General features: G+C 56.8%; 9 protein-coding genes across 9 annotated transcripts; 6 read left to right on the top strand and 3 right to left on the bottom strand.

Annotated features, from left to right (window-relative positions):
• Positions 1-146: 146 nt before the first annotated feature.
• P884DRAFT_277336 (ras family-domain-containing protein) lies at positions 147-1053 on the top strand (the record flags this gene model as incomplete). Its single annotated transcript, XM_069443062.1, has 4 exons — positions 147-158; positions 294-408; positions 463-738; positions 815-1053. 4 exons carry the CDS (start codon positions 147-149, stop codon positions 1051-1053), a joined length of 642 nt encoding a protein of 213 aa, XP_069297780.1.
• Positions 1054-2031: 978 nt separating this feature from the next.
• On the top strand, positions 2032-3307 carry P884DRAFT_259188 (uncharacterized protein). The gene has a single exon (XM_069441320.1). The coding sequence runs from the start codon at positions 2454-2456 to the stop codon at positions 3141-3143; it is 690 nt and encodes a 229-aa protein (XP_069297779.1). The 5' UTR covers positions 2032-2453; the 3' UTR covers positions 3144-3307.
• Positions 3308-3457: 150 nt separating this feature from the next.
• P884DRAFT_199693 (uncharacterized protein) lies at positions 3458-4684 on the bottom strand (the record flags this gene model as incomplete). Its single annotated transcript, XM_069438246.1, has 2 exons — positions 3458-4502; positions 4626-4684. 2 exons carry the CDS (start codon positions 4682-4684, stop codon positions 3458-3460), a joined length of 1104 nt encoding a protein of 367 aa, XP_069297778.1.
• A 487-nt stretch (positions 4685-5171) lies between these two features.
• P884DRAFT_277333 (uncharacterized protein) lies at positions 5172-6297 on the bottom strand (the record flags this gene model as incomplete). The annotated part of the gene is made up of 4 exons (XM_069443061.1): positions 5172-5529; positions 5582-5738; positions 5794-5986; positions 6043-6297. 4 exons carry the CDS (start codon positions 6295-6297, stop codon positions 5172-5174), a joined length of 963 nt encoding a protein of 320 aa, XP_069297777.1.
• Positions 6298-7123: 826 nt separating this feature from the next.
• Positions 7124-9072, top strand: P884DRAFT_200055 (uncharacterized protein; the record flags this gene model as incomplete). Its single annotated transcript, XM_069438270.1, has 4 exons — positions 7124-7302; positions 7513-7591; positions 8075-8269; positions 8350-9072. The coding sequence occupies 4 exons, from the start codon at positions 7124-7126 to the stop codon at positions 9070-9072; spliced, it is 1176 nt and encodes a 391-aa protein (XP_069297776.1).
• A 1055-nt stretch (positions 9073-10127) lies between these two features.
• P884DRAFT_16268 (uncharacterized protein) lies at positions 10128-11872 on the top strand. The gene has a single exon (XM_069437268.1). It carries the CDS (start codon positions 10508-10510, stop codon positions 11642-11644), a length of 1137 nt encoding a protein of 378 aa, XP_069297775.1. The 5' UTR covers positions 10128-10507; the 3' UTR covers positions 11645-11872.
• A 132-nt stretch (positions 11873-12004) lies between these two features.
• Positions 12005-12959, bottom strand: P884DRAFT_199458 (mitochondrial K+-H+ exchange-related-domain-containing protein; the record flags this gene model as incomplete). Its single annotated transcript, XM_069438230.1, has 2 exons — positions 12005-12458; positions 12523-12959. 2 exons carry the CDS (start codon positions 12957-12959, stop codon positions 12005-12007), a joined length of 891 nt encoding a protein of 296 aa, XP_069297774.1.
• Positions 12960-14531: 1572 nt separating this feature from the next.
• P884DRAFT_223125 (uncharacterized protein) lies at positions 14532-16461 on the top strand. The gene is made up of 2 exons (XM_069439547.1): positions 14532-15004; positions 15076-16461. Exons 1-2 carry the CDS (start codon positions 14866-14868, stop codon positions 16056-16058), a joined length of 1122 nt encoding a protein of 373 aa, XP_069297773.1. The 5' UTR covers positions 14532-14865; the 3' UTR covers positions 16059-16461.
• An 891-nt stretch (positions 16462-17352) lies between these two features.
• Positions 17353-19818, top strand: P884DRAFT_200094 (Cullin; the record flags this gene model as incomplete). Its single annotated transcript, XM_069438273.1, has 5 exons — positions 17353-17388; positions 17458-17474; positions 17536-17618; positions 17680-19559; positions 19630-19818. 5 exons carry the CDS (start codon positions 17353-17355, stop codon positions 19816-19818), a joined length of 2205 nt encoding a protein of 734 aa, XP_069297772.1.
• Between the last annotated feature and the right edge of the window lie 1903 nt (positions 19819-21721).

Below are 21721 nucleotides of genomic sequence, written 5' to 3'. Positions count from 1 at the left end.
ATTATTCGACGTCCTAAGGAAGAGAACGGCTCTCGTCCCTAGCAGAGCTTGAGCTTCGACGACTACTGCTGATAGAGCAGCCGTGGTCGGAAGTCGTCTTTCATTTTTTTTCTCTTTTCAATCCATTCCATAATCCACAGCCCACAATGGCATCCAAGGTGTGTTCTGTTTCCACTTCTCGCCGGCCAATTGACTAGCCATTATCGCTCGGTTTCGTGTTCGCGGTCGTGCGCCGCCTTTTGGTGCCACTATCAGGATTGATTGGCTGACAGTTCACGTCTAAACGCTTTTAGTTCACGAGAGAATACAAGCTGGTGGTGGTCGGCGGCGGTGGTGTCGGCAAGTCGTGTCTCACAATCCAGCTGATCCAGTCGCATTTCGTCGACGAGTATGACCCGACCATCGAGGGTGCGCAATAACCGTCCTGCTGTGATGTGGCGAGGTGATGCTGACTGGTGGTAGACTCGTACCGCAAGCAATGCATTGTTGACGACGAGGTGGCGCTGCTTGATGTGTTGGATACCGCCGGCCAGGAGGAGTACTCAGCGATGCGGGAGCAGTACATGCGCACTGGCGAGGGTTTTCTGCTCGTTTACTCGATCACGTCGCGTGAGAGCTTTGAGGAGATAAGGACCTTCCAACAGCAGATTCTGCGCGTCAAGGACAAGGATGTGTTCCCTATGGTCGTCGTCGGTAACAAGCTCGACTTGGCAAGCGAGCGTAAAGTCTCGGTCGAAGGTACGTTCGCTAACGGGTCCCGGCGAGAACTACGCAAGGTGGTGGTTTGCCGTGCTAACGAGGCATTTGCTTGCAGAGGGCAAGGCACTCGCGAACGAGTTCAACTGCATGTTCCTTGAGACATCGGCCAAGACCAACACCAACGTCGAGCAGGCCTTCTTCGAGGTCGTCCGGGCGATCAGGAGGTTCAACCGCGAAATGCAGGGCGGGCCGACCCCTGGAGGCGGTCTCTCGCACAACGGCGCTGGCATGGGCAAGATGGACATTGCCGACGAGGACGCACCGTCTGGCTGCTGCAAGTGCGTAATAATGTGAGAGCCGCGCCGTGGGAAGGCTGTCTCTTACAAAATTCATCACGAATGACACAACGGGGGCCTTGGGTGTATGGTAACGGCGGTGTGTACATGGTTGAGTGGCGGGAGGCTCGTTGCGGGCCCCCGGGGCAGGGACTAGGCTCCGTCTACGCGCACACGAAGTGAGGAACGCCTGTTTTGCATTGGTTGGGAGTTGAGTTGCGACTCGGGGCCCGGGCGGGCCTGACGGCTGCCTGGTGTCCTCGGTACGTCTCGGGCAGGCTTTTAATTCTGGCTTGTCTCTCCGAGACGGCAGGGGTTCGCCATCTACGCGATGCGGGCGGGCAGCCACGGCTACCCACCTTTTTTTTTTCTTCCTCACCCGCATTCGGTTCTTCTCTTTGGGAGTTGTTGAACTAAACACGGGTTCGCTATGGTTGCTCTCTCAAAACTTGTAATTTTTCTTGATTCTCATGCCAAATGCTCCGCTCTCCGTCTCGGTCGTGTATGTACAAACCGTGTGGTGCTCCAGTGACAACCTCCATTAAGGTACCTAGGTTCACAGGTGTCAAGCAATGATGTATGTATGTGCTCGGTAGGTAGTGTGATGGGGTGGTCACCTCCTGGGCCGCCCTTTCTTGTTTGGACAGCAGCGCAAATGTGCTCGGTCGCAGCTACGTTCTAGGTCTCGTAGGGACCACCATCCGAGACCACTGGTAGCACCGATGAAGCCGCGTCTCGCCTCTACAGGGCCAAGCTCTTCTACCAACCTCAACATTTTCCCCGAGGCTGCTGCTTTTTTTTTTTTTTTTTGTGTGTGTGTGTGTGTGTGTGTGTGTTCTTCTTCACTCTCGCCTGTGCAACCTGAAATCACACACTGTGGCGCCTGCAAAGACTTCCACCCTAGAAATAGCAGCGCAGAGGAGGCTGCATCAATGTTACCGAACTCTACTACGTTCCATTGTTTCGCGCGCCGTGGTTGATGACGCAGCATGAAACATTTCGGTCTCGTTCTACATACACAGTATGTAGGTATGACGGGCAATTCTAACGGATAAGCGTTCGCAAGTGTGTATTCCGCATCCGAAGACATACCCGGCTTTTGCTCCGAGCTGCAGATCCGGCTTGGGCCACTGTCCCGTCATTCCCACCTGAAACTTCCCCGGTACGATCTGTTGGCCCGCCGGCCGGGACCCCACCTCTGCCGATCGATGGCCGGGCCGGACAGCGGGGCGGTGGCTGATAAACAAACGGTCCAGCGAGAAGAGAAAAAAGACAAAAGCCAATGTTTCGTTTCACCTAGCGGCTTTTTGAAACAAGAAACCGAACCCACCATCGTTTTTCTCATCCCACTCTATCGTCAACACCCACCACTCACTCACTGTCTTTTCGTCGAGATCATCATCAGTGAACCGAGGGATCATGCCCGCCACGCAGCCCCCCCTTACCAGCGAGGACGAGCACGGAACGCGGCCCCTCCCCGTGTCGCGCGCGGTTGACATCCTGCCGGACCCGCGCTCTGCGCTCCCTCGCTACGCCGCCTACTTCCGCGCCCGCCACCGTTTCTGGGAGGCCTTCCCGGAGGGGCAATACGTGCGCCTGCCCACGCCGGGTACCGACCTCGAGTGCGGTTTCCACGCGCTCATCCTGTCCATGCGGCATCAGCTGGGCGCACGTCGTGCCTCCGGGCCCGGCTCCGATCCCGGCGGCGAGGCGGGGTCGGCGGTGCGGGTCCCCACGCTGGAGGAGCTGCGGGCCGTCTTTCGCGGGGCGGTCGTGCAGGGGGAGAACGCGGGGGCGGGGATGGCGAACGTGACCTGGTTCACGGCCGACCAGCTGGCGGCCGTCTTTGCCGAGTGGGGACGGCGGTTCCTCGGCGGCGGGCAGAGGTGTCAGATGGGGTGGGTGACCGACCGGGACGAGGAGCTGGGCCTGGAGGGGTGGCCGGTCATGATGAACACTCCGGACGTGGAGACCGGAGAGGTCGGGGAGGGGATCGTGAGGGTCTGGGTTTGGAACGACGGCGGCTCCTTACGGGGCGGGATCGGCCACTTTGAGGGCATCAGGCGGCCGACGCAGAGGGAGCTGGCGGTGATGGGAGATGGGCGGTAGGGAAGAGCGAGAAGAGCCGGCGAACTCACGCGGTTCCGGAAGGCTCAAGAACCAGGTCTGTTGCTGTCGCAACTCTGAGCGACAGGCAAGGGGAAGGGGTCAAAAAAAAAAAAAAAGGACATATAAGAATCTGGAAGCTGAGATGGGCTCGGGCATGATGAGAGTGCGCACTAATACTTGGCAGAGTCATGAACGACGCCAGGCTCAAGTTATATAGATGGAAGGGCAAAAAAAAAAAAAAAAAAAAAAAAAAAAAAATAACAAACAACGAACTATCTCTATCTCTAGCCGTCATCAGCAAGTCCCTTCAACGGTCACAGCTTGGACGACGAATCGTCTTCGCTAATTTGAATCACCAACTTGCCGAACTGCCTCCCCGCCTTCATGTCCTCGAACAGGCTGTCGATGCCCTCCAGGTTATCCAGCCCCTTGACCACCCTGCTGACCACCGGACGGATCTTGTGCGCCTTCACAAAGTCCACCATCTCCTTGAACTCCCTCGTCGACCCCATCGTCGAGCCCTTCAGATCGATGTGCTTGAGCGTCGCCTGGATCAGCCAGTCCATCTTGGGCCCGACCGTCATTCCGTAGCTGACAATCACGCCGCCCGGCTTGAGCAGCTTGACCGTCCTGCCCACGATGTCCCCGCCGGCCCCGTCGATCACGGCATCCAGGTAGGGCCGCTCCCCGGGCAGCAGGCCGCCCAGCTGCTTCTCCCAGTCGGCGTCCTTGTAGCACACCCCGCCCTTGGCGCCCAACTCCTCCACCGCCCGCTCGATCTTGCGCTTGTCCCCGGACGTCACCCACACGTTGCAGCCCCGGGCGACGGCGAACTGCAGCACCTGCAGCGCCACGCCGCCCCCGACGCCCGTCACCAGGATGTTCCTCCCGGGCTCCGCGTTGCCGCCGCTCTTGCTGACCAGCGCCCGCCAGCCCGTCAGGCCGACGAGCGGCAGCGCGGCGCCCTCGGCCGCGGTCAGGTGCTCGGGCGCGGGGACGACGTCGTCCTCGCCGACGACGATGTACTCCTGGGCCGTGCCGGCGTCGGTGCCGCGGGACGCGCCGATGATGACAAAGTCCCGGCCGAGGTTCTCGGGCCCGTCCGGGTCCGACGCCCAGCCGCGGTGCGGGAGCAGGAGGACCGGCTTGTTGAGGAGGGCCTGCGCCGCGGCGGAGCACGAGGCGCCCACGGCCGTGACGGTGCCGTACCCGTCCGCGAGGAGCGGGTTCGTGAACGAGATGCCCGGGTAGAGGTGCTGCCGGACGAAGAGGTCGCGGTGATTGAGAGCCGCCGCGGCGAGTTTAACGAGGACCTGGTTGGGGCCCGGCGTCGGGATCGGGACCGTGTTTAATTGGAGGCTGGAGAAGGGGGGGGGGGATAGAATAAGAAGTTAGTCGGGAGGCGGTAGAATTACGAGTAAGTCAGACCTTAAGGATGCGGTTAAGGGAGAAGGGGGAAAGTGGGTGGGGGGGTTTGCTCACGGGTAGTACACCTGTCCGGGCTTCCCCTCAATCTTTTTCACTGTGAGCGAGTATGGCATCTTCGGTTTAGGTTGAATTGGCAGTCGGCTGCTGCGTAAAATTGTAGTGTCGTGTAATTGGAGCGTATGTGTCGTACAATTTCAGTACTTGGTGACCGCTACCCAGCTTCTCGCACTCCGCCCAATTCTGTTCAGATCTTGGTGCCGCGTTTTACAGTCAGTGCCGTTGCGCCGGACAACAAGCTCGCCCCCGCCTCCCCGCACCAGCGGGTTGCTCCCATGACGCGTTGCCTCGGCCCCATGGAGCCGAGCCGGCAGACCCATTAATAATCCACCGCTACAACTCGGACCTGCCCGGCGCCCGGCTCATCTCCGGAGCGGCATCTCTGCCGCTAAAGGCCACACACCATCTATGGCAATTCGCCCTTCCGTCTGGTCAAATCTTCGCCTGCCTTGTGTATCATGAGATTCAAGGACCGATAAGACCAATTTGACTTGCTCCTCCCCCACCATATGCACGTCTGGTTCCACCAAAATCCACGCCCTTTCAGTCGTGCGTCGTCTTCCTCTTCTTCGATTTCTTCGTGTCCTCCTCCGGCGGCACATACTCGCGCTCCCGCTCCCGCTTCTTCTCCTCCTTCTTTTTCTTGGCCTTCTCGGCCCGCTCCGCCTCCGCCGCTCTCTGCTTGGCCTCCTTGCTTAGGAAATACTCGCCCGTCTCGATCTGCATATCCACCTTGCTCTTCTCGGGCGCCGGCGGGAACGGAGTGTACGGCTTCTTGCTCTTGTCCGTGACCTTGTACGGTTTCCGCCGCTTCGATAGCGTGCGTTTCTTGAAGTTGGGCAGGTATCGGCTCCAGTCTTCGTGCGCTAGCGCTGGGTCTTTGGCCAGTTCGCGCTTGATCCTGTCCAGTGTTCGTAGCGTGTCCTGGTTCGAGGTCAAGCGGTCGCACTTACATTAGCTCTTTGATCATGTAAATCGGGTGGATGTTCCGCATCGTGTCCTCAACCACCCTCCTAACCTCCTTCAAACCCTTGTACGGCCCCATGACCGAAACGGTGTTTCCGTGGACGAGGATATAGGTCTGCGTGAGCAGCTCCAACGCTTTCAATGCTATTTGCTTGTTAGCCACACCAATTGGGCTGGAGGCGGGGCTCGGCTTGCTTACTTGTGCCGTTCTGCCCCAATATCCGCTGCCGCCTCTTGACAAACCGTTCCTTGTTCCTCACCAGGTTTCGGATCTTGATGATGTCGCAAGCCATCCCGTCCTCCAGAATCTTGATAGCCTGGGGCGCCGGTACGGATCGCGCCAGGAGTTTGATCAAGTCTCGCGCATTGAGGATTGCCGCTGGGTCATATGTCTACTCATCTCGTCAACATCCCGAATGTGCATGTGCTGGAAGCAGCTGTCAGATACCTTTCTTGTCGTCTTGACCGTCATAGAACCCTCAACGAGGTCTAGCGTTGCCGCAATGCCGTGCTTCTCGAGAGCTTTGGTGACGAGTGGCCATGCGTCCTTGAGGTAGCGCTCGCGGTACTTCGGAAAGAGGGTCATGAACGAAGACTCTTCGAGGAAAGGACCGGAAGACTGTTCCTTGGTGAAAGGCTCGATCTTCCACTTGTCGATGTCGTCCGTGTCCCACGGCTTATCTTTCTTGTGTGTCGACGGCATCTTGTATGGTCGACAGTGGGTATGTGGCTAGTGTGTTGGGTGTTGAACTTCTTGTACTCCGTATTGCCAGACGATTGCTGGTGGCCAGTAGGCGGACCGGGTCGTAGTGCAACTCTTCAAATGCTGCTGCATGGTAAACCGCAAAGTGCAATGCTTCTGGAAATTTTTGGAGCACTTCACGACCCTTGTTCAGAAGTGGGGGATAGTGGAATCCTGGCCAATGAGAATACGACCTGGGGCGACGAAGGACCCGCACGCCGGTCGTTCACAGCTCCTGGGTTTGTTCGTTGTACGTACTGTTCGACTTCATCGCCCTGCACGCTCAAACTTGCATCGGCATTTCATTAGCAAACCTCGAGTCCATAACTAGCTTCTTCTTCTCTGTCCCTCTCATCACCACTCCATTTTTTATACACAGGCGGCGCTATAAGGACGCGTGCCATTTGTTTCATTTTTAGGCTGCGTAACCGAACCCATCGCCCCGTTGATATCTACGCTCTCGTTCCGACCCCTTCGTTTCGCTCATCGGGTGATTATCATTGTCGCGTTTGACTCGGCGCATCATCGCTGCTTTCATCCGGCCTCAGACTCACCGATACATTGTGCGCAACCATTTCGCTGTCTGCCGCGTTTCTCTGGTCATCCCAGGCCCAACGCGGAACATCTACCGACCGTGTCGTCTACGCACTACCTGCTCTTTCTTGATCAATTCCCGCGTCGTGCCGCCAAACTGGCTCCGATACAAAATATAGAAGTTCTTCCCGAGGCCGACGCGCCGTTGCCGCCGCACAACGACTTCGTTGCGGAGGCTGCGGAGGATTCAAAGATGGAGGACGACGCGCAGGCGATGGCGATCTCGACGGCGCTCGAAGCCGATCCCATCTCGAGACCCAGCTCGGTATCGACTCAGGCTTCAGCGCCCCAGAATCTCGCACCCGCTCTGTCCAATCCTCAGCCGCAGACGCTTTCCACCGGGGATTCGGCGACAGATAACCCACAACCAAGGTTGGTACCCAAAGTGATGTGCGAGCTGGCGAGAGAGGCAAGCGAAACAGTCAATCGGTCGCAATGGCCTACCTGGGCCGGCCGTGCTTGTCCGATTGGACTCCTAGGATCGGCTACAGTTGAGATATCGACCCTTTTGTAGTCCCTTCTGTCCTCTCTCGTTCTCTAGCACATTTTCGAGTCTCCGTTCCGCGCTAAACAAAGCCTTAGACCTGTCGCAATCGCGCCCGCTATGTATCCAGCTGGCACGTCTCCTGCGAGCACAGCTCCCGCGCCTGGAGGGAATCTTGTAAGTATCAGTACCTTTAGTTGCCCTACAGTCACTTCATATCCTCTTCTCAAGTTGCCGAAGAGCTCCACACCCGGGCTCCCGATTTGCCAGCACCGGCAGATGTTTGGGTGAGGCGATGATGACAAAGTCACTGCTCGTCACTGCTTGCCCATTGGTCGTTGGCGCTGGCAGAGCAATGGGGATAGGTGGGGGGGGGGCCGGCGCCCTGGGCTGCTGGTGCCATGATCGATCCTTGCATCACCAGCCGTGACCGTTATCAAGGCAGCCCCACTTCCTCGCCTGGTCAAAAATTTCCTTATCACCATCCTTATCATCGAGGCCCGGCCCATCATTATCTTGTTCCGCCATCCCCATTTATCGTCCCTTATCTCTCATCTAATCTCTTGCGCGACACTTACATCGTCGACTCGCCGCCTCTGCGACGGATTGTACCTCGACAAAATGGCGACGATGGCTAACCACGACCGTGCAACCTCACAGCCTACCTGCCAGAACTGCGAAACGCACACTACCCCGCTATGGCGACGCGACGAGACGGGCGCAGTGCTCTGCAACGCCTGCGGTCTCTTCCTGAAGCTGCACGGCCGGCCGCGACCTATTTCCCTGAAAACTGATGTGATCAAGAGCCGCAACCGCGTCAAAACGATGCGACCAGACCTTGCGAAACAAAAAAAGGTGCAGTCGTGAACACTCCATCGGTTTCTTGTGTCCGCCCAAGTCTAACACACGAATCGAAAATCCAGGCGCAACAGCAGCAGCAGCAACAACAACAGCAACAACACCTTGCTCAGACGGGCGATTTGAACGGTGCAGATCTCGGCGCAGTCAACGGTGCGGCCGGTGTTCGCAGGGCTTCACAAAAATCCGCCAATGGTGTCTTGGACGATACACATTCTCCCATCTCTCGCACTGGTACGCCAAATCTCTACGCATCTCACATGGCGCCGATGTACCAAAATCTCGAAGACCAATTCCAGGCCCAACAGCTGTCTGGCTTTGGCGGGCCGGATGGCCGCGCTCCCTCCCCGCTGAACGGCGACCGCCTCGACATGCCACAGACACACGAGCAACTCCTCGCTACCAACGCAAGCTTGAAAACGCGCGTCAGCGAACTCGAAGTAATTCAAGAATTGTACCGTGGCAGGATCCAGCAGCTCGAGCAGGAAGAAGCGAATCGGCAGGCCCAGGAGAAGACCAAGTCTGAAGCGGACGAGCAGCTGCGCAATCAGCTCAACGCCATCAACGAGGCGCACGCCCAGCTGCAGAAGGAGCTTGAGGAGAGCCACCGGAGGGAGAATATGCTGAAGCGGCGTCTGGACGAGCTCGAGGTTGAACTCAAGGAGGCCAAAGAAGCCCTTGAACTACACGAGAGTGGCCGTGCCAAAAAGGCCAAACTCGATGACAGCGTCGCAAACAAAACGGAGGAGCAGGCGTCGACTTCCCAGCCCGCAACATCGGCTAACGCGGATGAGAAGTGAGGGGCCGGCCACTTTGCGATCGAGGCTACTCCATTCGCTGGCCATCGCTACCTTGTTGAAGCAGCCACTTTCTCTATCACTACGGCGGTGCCGCTGTTGCTGGGACTTGTTCTTCATGTGACGACATCAATGGCTTGCCTCGAGCTAGCGGCGCCTTATCCCTGTTTTCATACTTGTTTTTTCATACTGGTGCGATGAGCCATCGATTTATGGACCGATGGCTTCTCAGGACCCTCCTCTGCGCTTTGGGCCGTCTTCGCGTGCAAGCCGCACGACCTTGTACCGGGAGATATTGGCACTTTTTCCAAGGTGACCCGCGTTAAGGATGGAGACAACAGTGCAAATCCTACTTGCGCCTGTTAGCCTTTCGATGGACCGAACCGGGCGGCTGGTCTATAAGATGGATTGGTGGAGTTGTTGGAGTACGGAAGTCATATGCAGATCAACGGGACTTGATCAATTCGCGGGATAAAGGGACGGGAAAACAAAAAAAATCGCATTGTTCACCTATGGTAGGGCTTCTAGCCGTAATGTCAAAAGTCGGGTTGCTTGGTGCTGCGATCGTTGTGAAGGTCTGTCGTTTCGACAGCCCAACGGTGATTTCCAAGAGGGCGCGAGCTAGCACTCTCCGACCCCATCTGTTGCCGAAGCATCCCTTATGCGCCACAACCATTTGTTCCAAACCACCGGGACAAGCTTGTTGGTGCTGTTGGTCTGCCGAGACCCGAGCTCTGGGATGAATAACCACACTACCACAGACGCTTGGGGGAGCATTTTGGCCAAGAATCCACGATTATCAGGGGGCCAAGGGATGATGGTGTTGCGCATTTATTTGTCTTTGTGTGTGTTGGTGTGGCGAGAAGGGGTTGAGGAACGCGAGTTCCGACGTACAAAGAACCATGGCACAAGGCGATTGTGCAACTGTCCGTGCCGTCCGAAGATGACCGGAGACTTGCCGGGTTGGCCATCTGCGGCGGCCCGGGACCAACTCGAAGGTTACAAGTGCGAACGGTGAATATGGTGGCGGGCACCGTTCCTGTGAGATGGGGTAGTCTATACAACTTCGCCTAACGCCCCAGAACAACGAAACACCGGGTGCTCGCCTTGTTAGGAACATGAACACCAGTGGCATGACGGCATGACACGGTCAGATCGAAACCGCTGCCCACCAATCCACTTCTATTGTCGCGTGCTGTTACACGAACACATTCCTCGCAGCGGCGTGGAGATCACAGCGCCCGTTTCACTTTTACGGAGCCAACGCCTCTCCCTTGCCTCCCCGTCCGCACATGTTCGGCTACAACTCCACGAGGCTAAAAGCTAGCGACTTGCAGCCGGGTGGGAAGACATATTCCGCGGTAGCCCACCACCTCAAGTCCGTTCCCAAGCATTGATCCCCAGACACACAGACAAGAGATGTGAACTCGGGCTCGCCATGCCGTTCCAGACAACCCAAGATCAACGCCGCTACCGCCCTCTGACCCCTTCTCCCCTCAATCCCAACACCTATCTCAATGGCGATCGCGACCACCAGAGGCAGCAGCGGCCCCAATGGCCCAACGGGACATCAAGACAACCGCTCAAGGTCGTCCACTGCAACAACTCTTCGCGAATCGCACAGAGATACGCCGCGCTGGCGAACGAGAGCCCGACCCAGCGCCTGCTCCGCCGGAAAGCAGCCGCGGCCTGGCAGTTGACCGGAGCGCTCCAATCCCGTCGTCACCAAGCGTCACCGGAGCCCCAACGGTCCGTCCACTTCGAGACCGGGCCAGAACTCCACCACCACCACCACCATCACTACCAGCAGCAGCAGCAGCAGTCTAGTAGTGAACATTCCTTCACATGCCCCTCAACCACCTCGATGAAGTCCACAGCCACGGTTACGACCACAAGCAACGCCGCGACCTCGACCTCGACCATGATAACGGCCACCACGTCGGGCCCCGCCGGCGGAAACTGGACGACAAGCGCCATCGCCGCCCTGGCCATGCCCGCCCTCCCGGCAGACGAAGAGTCAGACATTTCGGTTCCGGAAGCCGGTCGTGCGAACGCGAGCAAGAACGAGGAAGAGGACGTAGATGAAGCTGATATCGGCCTGTTGCTGGTAGTCAAGAACCAGCGCACTGGCGCCGGCGCCGGCGCTGGTGCTGGTGCTGGTGCGGAGCGGGGCAGTACTTCTACCTTCGAACGAGATCGGGACGTTTCAACGGCTGGTGACGGTGGGTGCGGTGGTCAATTCAGCCTGCCCGCCGGCCGTGGCGGCAGTGATAGTGCTGGTGGTGGCGGTGGCAGCAGCAGGGACAGCGGGACCTGTCCCTTCCGCTTGGCTACGTCACCCCGGGTGTTATCGCTGGGGTTTGAGCGGCCGTTGTCGCCGCTGCATGCTGCCGTCAAGCAGCGGGCGGGGAGGCGCCGCTTCGGGGAAGGGAATGGTTATGGTACCGGTGCCGGTCGTGATGGTCGCGCTTCCAGGGTGCGGCGCGTTATGCTTATGGTGGCGGTGTTGTTGGGCTTGGCGTTGGTCCGTGGCCTCACAACCGGATTCGGATTTCGTACGGCCCGTACAGAGTAGTCGTTCGTGAGGACCGATGGGGTGAAGGCGGGGCCGGGAGGCCTCTTTCGGTTGCGGGCCCCGGCATGGTGTGGGTTCGATGACCGGGCTGTGAGGAGGGTCGGCATAGCAGTCAGCTCTCGAATTGTGGTTCACGCTGGGTCGGGAATCCAGATGTGACCACTTCTGTTTGTGATTCGGGTCGAGAAGCTCGAGTGGGCTTGAAAACCTCTTCTTGAACCGCCCATTCGTGAGGAGGTCTCTTCGTGAGTGAGGCCGCAGCGGGATATCCGAGCCAACAAACTCCAGAGCCAACCGTCTCTTGCGCTCCTGGCGACAGCCAGATCTTACACGTTAACATACATTTCGTTCGGCGTCGTTTCATTGCGATTTCTTCTCGTTTGCACTCGTCCTCTCCTGCTCCGAATCCTTGGCAGCAACTTCAGCGCTGCTTCTTTGCTTTTTTTTGATGGCCGTTTCAACCTGCCATATAGCCCGTTCCAATTCGGCCTCGAGCTGGGGCAAGTCGAGCGCCTGCGTCATCTTCTTCCCATTGGCCTGCGACAGCAACATGATTTCGCCATTCTGGTCCTGTGCGCCAGTTGGCGACGCGGGACCGGGGTTGCCGACGAGTTTCTCGTTGGAACCCGTTGTTGGCTCGGGGGTAGACGGGAGCGGCTGCTTCTGCTGGGCATACACCTCGTCGACGACCGGAGATGGCGTCGGGACGAGAAGGTTGTTCTTGACGAGAAACTGGAGGTGCCTCCCGCCCGACAGAGCCCGCCAATGCGACCAGGCGCGATAGACTAGGTAAAAGAAGGGAAGGTTGGGAATGCTTCAACAAGACAAAGGACTGTCAGCAATGCCCGTAGCATGCAGCACTGGTGTGGTGAACCTACACCGGAAGGATCGCAATCGGGGCCGTCAGGGGCATGCCGACGAAACACCAGAACAATCGCCTCTTGTGAAGTGCCTCCCTCTCGGTCGCCAGGCGGTGCAGGATAGTAGGCACCTGGTCCATGACCAGCAGGCTTTTGGGGTAGATAACCTCGACCTTTTCAGTGCCCTTCAGCTCAACCTGCTTCCGGCGCTGGGATAGCGGGGGAACCGACTTCAAACCCCATTCCTCGTAGGGAATGCGGCGTAGCACCTGGTTGCCGTAGTTGGCGACCGACTTCTGCCAGCCCTTCTCCTTCTTCTCCCAACCGGACCATGTGCGCGCGGCCTTGGCCTGGATCCAGTCCGACCACGTCTGCTGTTCCGAGGCCGGCGTGTTCAGTCGCTGGCAGTACAGGAGGGTGCGCCTTGTCGAGATGGGCAGCAGGTAGAGGCGCATCGTGATGTCGAGTCGCGGGAGGCCTCGGCTGCCTCTCGGGGAGGAGAAGGGGGAGGGAAACACTGCTCGGAAGGCGTGCTTGTCTTGTCGGCAGAGCTGCCCAAACGGTGGGCGCTAGGCGAGTGAAGGAAGGGAAGGGGGGAGGGGAAAAAGAGAGAGGAATCCCGCGGTGCCTAGATGCAGAAACAGAGATCACGTCGGCTCATGATGTATTTTGGGAGTTGAGCGAGCGGTCTGATTAGGCAGTAATCAGACCGGTGGTGGCAAGGAATCGCGCGTTTCCAGCTTGAGTCCTTACTACAAGGACTCGAAACGAGCTTCTTGCTGGGATGTCGAGCTGCGGCCAAAGCAGTGACGCAAGTAGTTTCAAAGCGTGCGTTCTCATTGGCTGTAAAGACTCAAGGTAGATTGCTGCCTCCGGTCGGCCCGTTCTGCCTCCGTTTTACGGATCCACAACGAACGGAACATATCCCTTTCAGAAAAGCCTGGGGTCGTCGCTCAACACGCTTTGTAAAGGCAATAGTTACTCCGGATGTCACCCGTCCAAGCCAGTCCAATATGCTATCGATGGGTCAGACTAACCTTGACAGCACCTCGCTTAAATGGCCTGCGCCTCTCTGATAAGTCAACAAGCACACCATTCTCGAATCGAATAAAGACACAATGTGTGCTGACGGCTCCCACCTGAGTCGATTGCACTGTGTAGTCCGTATTTTGTACGTCCATACGTAGTTTGTTGTCTCAATGGTTAGTTCATAAGTACCATGCTGCTCGGCGGACGTGCTTCCTCTTGAGTCTATCTCGTACTTTAAGAACAAACAAAAAAAAAAGCCCTTGTATCAAAGAAGCCGTGCAAAAAGATCCCCGCTATCAATCAGCTTCAACCAGGGACGAACATCGTCAAATAGCGAAATAAGTTGCCAAGCAGGCCTACATACAAGAAGGGTTAATCGCGTCTCTCTAGCTCGGAGACGGCAATGTATCAAGCTGGGACGTGGCTGAAGTGTGAGTTTGATAATCTCTTCCCGGCCGCCCTCACTTCATCGCGTTCTTCCTCTCTGCTAAGCGACTCAGTGTATCCTTGGATTGTATAGTACATACAGTCCTTGTTTATTATCCGGTATTATTATTCTCTATCTTATCTTTGAGTTCCTCGTTTGATTGATTCTTGATGAACTCTTCGCAGATTGAGAGCCTCCCGCAATCCTACGGGAACAAGCAGGGAGTGTGCTAAGTAATGCGTTTTGTCTTTGAATTACCACTGAAAGTGAGGGATGAGGTCGTACACTGCACTACAGAGCGGGTCAACGTGATCTGGGGCTCCTGCCTTTGCCAGGCACACTCTGTCCGAGACACATCCCTGGAAATGTTAGTTATCGATAACTAGACGGATTCGATGTTGCAGTTCTGTCGTCATAGCTCTGGGGCTGCTCAAAACCAAGGCACTCAACAAGGGCGGGGCATTGGTCGGTGCAGCTAATTACCACTCAAGATCTGGCCAGTCACACTCGAAGCCGCCGGGAGCGCCAAGTCTTTGCTGATGGCTCAGAAAGCGACCTCACTCAAGGCCAACACAGCCCCGACCACCACGTACACACTTGTCTAACTAGACTTGTACTACTGCGTCTGGTGCATGTGTGCTGGGTCTGAGGAGGCCGATTCTGACACCCGACGCGGCGGAGTCGGGCAGTTGCATTTGTACAAAAATACAGAACGGCAGCGACCACCGCACCATGCAGCGGCACATCCGGCTTTGGCTTCTCGTCTTGCTCTACCCCCGACATCTACGATCTGCGCTGCATGCGACGCGCCCGCTCCCACTAGGCTCTTGATGCGCCGAAGGACCGCTGTTTAAGCGGGGAAATCGCCACGCCCGGGCGCGCTGGCTGTTTGCGAGCCTTCCGAGATGGCGACGCCGGACCTGACGCCGGACCAGACGCCGTCGAGCCCACATCATTCCGAGCCACGCCCGTCAACGAGATCCCATAGCACTGCTGCGCGCTCCGCTACCTCGGCCAGCCGAGGCGCCTTGCGAACTCTTCCACGTGCGGAACCCCCCCCTCCCACCAAAGGTGGAGCCCTGGTAGGGACAGGATACTAACAGTGGGCTTGCCAGCGTGGATTGACTCGTACGAAACCCGATACGGCACACCGTCCGAGGACCAGATTCGCGCGCTGAGCGCACCTCCTCCGCGGGCTCTCCCCGCCCATCACAATCATGTGCCGAGTCAAGCGCATAGAAGGGTGTCGAGGGACGGATTTGTGTACGAAAACCCGACCGTCTTGGGCCTGCAGGGGGCAACGACGTCGAGGGTAAGGCTGCGCAAGTTCCTCGGACGCGGAGACGGGACCGAGAGGGGCAGGAAATGGGACCACCTGCGCACGGCGGAACCCGTCATTGTGCCGCGCTACAGCCGGGCCACCGCGGACTCGCCCTGGAGCGGTTACGTTCAGTCTTCGCGATATGGTCGCCTGCCGAACGAGGAGGCCGAGATTGTCGATCCCGAGACGCTCGATAAGATGCAGCCCGAGTTCAACAGCCCCGTCGAGATCCACCATGCTACCGCCGCCACCGGCGGCAAGCCGACACGGACACAGGTGCTCTACAAGCGGTTATGGCGCATTATCCTGCGCCACCCGCTTGTCCCCCTCGCCTTCCGCCTCACCGTCCTCCTCACCTCCATCGTGGCGCTGGCCATTTCGGCCAGGATATTCGAAATCGAACACAGGACCGACCCCGACCGCTCGTCGGAGCTGACGCAGGCCATCGTGGCCATCGTGGTCGACTCGGTCGCCATCCCCTACATCGGCTACATGACCTGGGACGAGTACACGGGCAAGCCTCTGGGGTTGCGGGCAGCAAACCAGAAGATTGGCCTCGTCCTGATGGACTTGTTCTTCATCATCTTCAAATCCGCGAGCACCGCTCTGGCCTTCGAGGCCTTGGTCTACCATAACGCGGGAGACCGCGAGACGAGGCAATACAGCCAGGCTCTGGCCGCGTTCCAGATGATTAGCCTGATCGCCTGGAGCTTCACCCTGTCCGTGAGTGTCTTCCGCCTAGTGCAGAAGCTGGGTGGCGGGGACGATGACAAGTGATGGGCGCATGTATAATGGGACCTAGGTGGGCAGCTCAGGAGGTTACTGGGTTGATGGATGGGTTAATCGGTTGGGTTATTGGCGTTGGCTGCTTGGGACTTGTCATTGCGTATTCCCTTGTTTCCTTTCTTTCTTTCTTTCTTTCTTTCGTTTGAGACCCCTATACTTCTCCGACGGGATCCCCCCTTCGTGTCCACGGGACCATTCTTCCGCTGTTCATGGCGCCGCACTTGCAGCATGAATAATCATTACACAAGATCTCCCGGGTAGCTGCCCGGGTGTACATATATATATATATATATCGACCGATCTATTATCTAGTATATCCCTAAATGTATCCGGAGAAAGAGAGCTCGCCTTTGTTCAAGCTCGAAATTTTGCGGCCACCCTAAGCATTAAGGAGGAGTAAGCAGCCTCGGTGTGTCGGCGCCGAGGCGCAAGCGCGGTCTAGGGCGCTTGTTGGCGCTTAGCGCTAAACTGACAAGTCGTGTCTGGGTACGGCCAAGCGAAGTCAGGCCCCAACGTCAGGGTGGGTCTCCCTGCCTGGGACCATGAACCCCACTCTGGAAATCAAACAGCGGGTGGGCAGTAAGAATCCACGACTGGAAGTTGCCTTGGACAGCCGGCCTAGGTACCTACCTACCTGCTTTTAGCTACACGTACCTTACTTACAACCTTCCACCATATTTCCCGCCCTCTCCGAGCCCCGAGACTGTTTTGACAACCAGCTCACCCTTAGCTTCGAAAGCCCTCTTGCGCAGCATCCAGGCCTTCTTGCCCGTTCCTGCTGCTGAGTAAAGGCTCCGATCGTCAGCCTTGCAGCCCTTCGGGCCTTCTCCGCCACTCTCGTTCCCCACATCTTCCTCGTTGGGAAGAAACCCGAAGGCTTGTTTGCTCTCGCGACACCCTCGAGTAAGCTTTCTCCTCATCAGACCTTATAACCTGGGTGGAGTTCTAGACTACTAGGCTACTACGGCGGTGCTAGAACCCAATATCACAACACTCGCAATCTAGCTGGCCGGAACACTGACCTGATTAGCCCTTCCAGCAAAACCAACCGTCTCTCAGATCCTCACCCGAACGAGCTGAATTCCCAGTCACGGTCGCCCACGTGCGATAACGATCGCGCCGTATAGAAGATGCCTTCCGCCGGGTTCTCGGGAATGCCCGCGGCGCCCGTCAAAGATGACATCGACACAACGTGCGAAACCGCTCCCGCCTGAGCCGACGCGGAAGGGGAAAGCGCTGACAAGGTGGTAGATGGGGTTATCTCCAACAGAACGTCACCAGGGTCATGACGAAGTTGCGGGAGGGCATGGATTTGAAGGCGGTATGCGCATTCTGTTTGGGTCCGCGATGCCCCGTTTACACGGAATCATGCTGACCCCGCGCCTTGCAGTACGTGGGCATCTACACGTTAGTCGAACCTTACCCGAACCGCGCTCGCGACCGGCCGCCGATGACTAACGATCCACAGAGCCGTCCACAACTTTTGCACATCCCAAAAAGCCGTCAGCTTCCCCCTTCAGAGTCACGTTATTGGCTCTTCTCAGCGAGGCGGTCTGTTGGATCCAACCTGTTCTCTCCATTTGCGTTGACAAGCGCTGACAAGCTCCCGCAGCTCACCTTCTCGGCGAGGATCTCTACAAGAAGCTAACGGAGTACCTCTCCGAACACCTTCTAACACTAGTGGAAGAGTCGAGGACCCACACAGACGAGGCACTGCTGGCGTTTTATACCAGGGAATGGCAACGCTATACCACCGCTGCCAAGTACATTGATAATATGTTCAGCTACCTCAACCGCCACTGGGTCAAGCGCGAGATTGACGAGGGAAAAAAGACTGTCTACGACGTCTACACCTTGCATCTAGTGCAATGGCGCGACGTGCTGTTCGCCAAGATCTCGGAGAAGGTCATGGCAGCCGTCCTCAAGCTCGTCGAGAAGCAGCGCAACGGCGAGACCATCGAGCATAATCAGATCAAGCAGGTGGTCAGCTCGTTCGTGTCGTTGGGCTTGGATGACGGCAATTCTTCCAAGACGACCCTCGACGTCTACCGCTACCACTTCGAGCGCCCCTTCCTCGAGGCTACCAAGGTCTTCTACCAGAACGAGAGCAACCAGTTCGTGGCCGAGAACAGCGTGGTGGAGTACATGAAGAAGGCCGAGGCCCGCCTAAACGAGGAAGAAGAACGGGTGAAGCTCTACCTGCACCCGGAAATCGCAATTCCCCTCAAAAAGGCGTGCAACCAAGTATTGATTGCCGACCATTCGGCCATCTTGCGTGACGAGTTCCAGGTTCTGCTGGACAACGACCGGGAAGAGGACATGGCGCGCATGTACAACCTCCTGTCGCGCATCCCCGACGGCCTGGACCCTCTCAGGACCAAGTTCGAGACCCATGTCCGGAACGCCGGACTGGAGGCTGTTGCAAAGGTTGCGTCGGACGCCGACAAGCTGGAGCCCAAGGTCTACGTCGACGCTCTGCTCGAAATCCACACACAATATCAGGGACTTGTTAAGCGCGCGTTCAAGGATGAGCCCGAATTCACTCGGTCGCTCGACAACGCCTGCAGGGAGTTTGTCAACCGCAACGAAGTGTGCAAGTCCGGATCGAACAAATCGCCCGAACTGCTCGCCAAGTATACCGACGTGCTGCTCCGCAAGAGCAACACCGGGGTGGAGGATGCCGAGCTGGAGAACACCCTCGTCCAGATCATGACGGTGTTCAAGTACATCGAGGACAAGGACGTGTTCCAGAAGTTCTACTCTCGCATGCTGGCTCGCCGCCTGGTCCACAGCAACTCCTCGTCCGACGACGCCGAGACGAGCATGATCAGCAAACTCAAGGAGGCTTGCGGTTTCGAGTACACCAACAAGCTCCAGCGCATGTTCCAAGACATGCAGATCTCCAAGGATCTCAACGCAGGGTTCAGGGAGCACGTCCAGACACTGGGCACCAAGGGTCTCGACTCGTCGTACTCGATCCTGGGCACCGGCTTCTGGCCGCTCACTGCCCCCGGGACCAACTTCAACCCGCCTGAGGAGGTGGCGGCGGACTGCGAGCGGTTTAGCCGCTTCTACAAGAACAAGCACGAGGGCCGCAAGCTCACGTGGCTATGGCAGCTTTGCAAGGGCGAGGTCAAGGCAAACTATGTCAAGAACTCCAAGATGCCCTACACGTTCCAAGTATCGTGTTACCAGATGGCCATCCTGCTTCTCTTCAACGAGAAGGATAAGAACACATATGAAGAGATTGCCTCGGCAACGCAGCTTAACAATGACGCGCTCGACCCCTCGCTCGGCATCCTGTTGAAAGCCAAAGTTCTCAATCTCGAGGGCGCTGCCAAGGTAGGCCCGGGAGCAACGTTCGCGCTCAACTACGACTTCAAGAGCAAGAAGCTCCGCGTCAACCTGAACGTGGGTATGAAGTCGGAAACCAAGCAGGAGGAGGCCGAGACCAACAAGACGATCGAGGAAGATCGCAAGCTACTTTTGCAGGTAAGAACTCTTCCCCTGGTGCTCTCTCCATTCCTCTTGCCGTTCGGTGTAGTTATTGACAGGCTCTCAGTCGGCCATCGTGCGCATCATGAAGGCGCGCAAGCGCATGAAGCACCAGCAGCTCGTCAGCGAGACCATAAACCAGATTCGCGCCCGCTTTGTGCCCAAGGTTAGCGATATCAAGAAGTGCATCGAGATCCTCCTCGATAAGGAGTATCTCGAGCGTCTTGACGATGACGATATCGGGTACCTGGCTTAAAAGAAATAGCCTGGTTCATCCGGCAGGGATCTGCAGAATCCTTAGTTTGCCCCGCCGTGCCTTGCTTACCCTGCCGGCCCCTCTCGACAGAGGTGACTTCATTTCCTTACATAACATACCAGCGGGGCGGGGCGAAAAGGGTTGTGAGAGGTTCAAGGCGGCGGATTGCACTCGGTTCAGCAGCTGGGTTGGTTTGGTCGGGAGTCTTGCTGATCGGTGCGATTGATCGGGGACAAGGTTTTGGGGCGAGCAAACGACGAGTTATGTATGAGTACAACCAACACAACGACAACACCAATGAAGTGACCGGCTGCTCTGGTTCCCAGGACTTTTTTTTTTTCCCTCTTGAAACAGCAAACAGCAGGGGAGGGCAGCAGTTCTTATTTCATTGTCGCCTTCTTAGCTTCAGTATGATATAAGCTAATAGGAGGGGGGATATGTGGAGGGTGAGTTACGAGAATGGAGTTTAGACAATCCGGATGAGGACCGACTTCTTCTGTTAAACTGGAGGGAGCGTGAGGGCTATCCCTTTACATATACTGGGATCCGAATCGAGGGCAAAGAATTAAAGAGTGTAGGCCAGCCTGTTCATGCGAATAGACCAAGGACCAACGGTTTCTTTCTGCTCCTGAGGGCATCTTACAAGTTCGACAGGTTCAGGACAGCACAGACAGTTCAGGAAAGAGAGCATCGAGATAGCACGCCAAGATGACCCGCCGCGAGCCATTATTACTCAATTACCGTGGGTTTCGATCCTCATGATTTGGCTACTGCATGTTGGCGGCCGGTTGAGCAACTTGAGAAGTTGAGAGCTGGCTTTAAATACGACCCCTGTTTGATTATTAGCTCGGGACTTTCCCTGTTACCTAAGTATTTACTAAAGTTAGTCTATTTGATGCCTTAGCAGTTATAAGTAGTTATTTATGATAATGGGAAATATACTAGGAACTAATTATAACTCCTTTTTATAGCTATTTTATATATATGTTTAGGTATTATTTTTATCTTGTTTTCGAGCCTGAGGGACGACGAGAAGCGAGCATCCCGCATGTGCGGAGAATGCAAAGATCCATAGGTAACCTATTTTGCAGCGCACGAAAGGCGTATGTATGTAGGTATGCACAATACATAACGATCCGGAATCTGTTCAGACGCTCCAGATCATATTAGTAGTTATATCGAGTCCTTTTGAATGCCTGGACCACTCAAGGTATTGCGTAGTTATCCTCTTTCTGGCGGTTCGCGATCGGTGCTCTTGCCCGCCCGCCAGAGAGCCTCGTCGTAAATTAGCACGTTCCGTTAGGACAGACTGGTGTTTTGAGTGGCGTCCAACCAGACTCCGGCACAGGCCACCCCCTCCCTTTCTGGTAACAACCCCCCCGTGAACAATTTGCCGACAGTCCGTTTTGGGGAAGTTTTGTTTCTTTCGGTGAGACTGGGATGCACGCGGTCTTAGTGTACATGCCACCATCGGGCATGGCTTCGGAGTCACTTGAGACGCCCCGTTCTGAGTTTCTCTGTTCGTCCAAGTCTTCCGAGACGCGCACTTCTAATTTGGCAGGTCCCAAGTCTGGGGTTTTGCAACGTGGTATTGCTGATTACGGTACTGTATTTGCATTTGCCGTGGTGGACTAGAGTACCGTACCCTCCAGCAACGGGCAGGGGCTCGTCTGGGACTCGTGGCTGGGCCAAATCCAGGCCTCAAACCCCTGAACCGGCGGTCTGTGAGTTCAAGCGGGCGTCGATCATCTTGATGTTTCCGGGCTGTCGGCGGCTCAAGTATTCCCATACAGACGACTATAGCGTACTGTATGTACGAACAGGCTCACCGCTTTTGCGCACGAACCATGCAAAGTCGCTAAAGTTACAGAAGGTCAAGTCGCTAACACAAATCTACAGCGCT

The sequence above is a fragment of the Thermothelomyces heterothallicus genome, assembly GCF_042370625.1.
Source record: "Thermothelomyces heterothallicus CBS 202.75 unplaced genomic scaffold P884_scaffold_10, whole genome shotgun sequence".
In the NCBI taxonomy this organism is placed as follows: Eukaryota; Fungi; Ascomycota; class Sordariomycetes; order Sordariales; family Chaetomiaceae; genus Thermothelomyces; species Thermothelomyces heterothallicus.
Note: the sequence above shows the minus strand (reverse complement) of the source record. Positions and strands in the feature narration are given on the sequence as shown.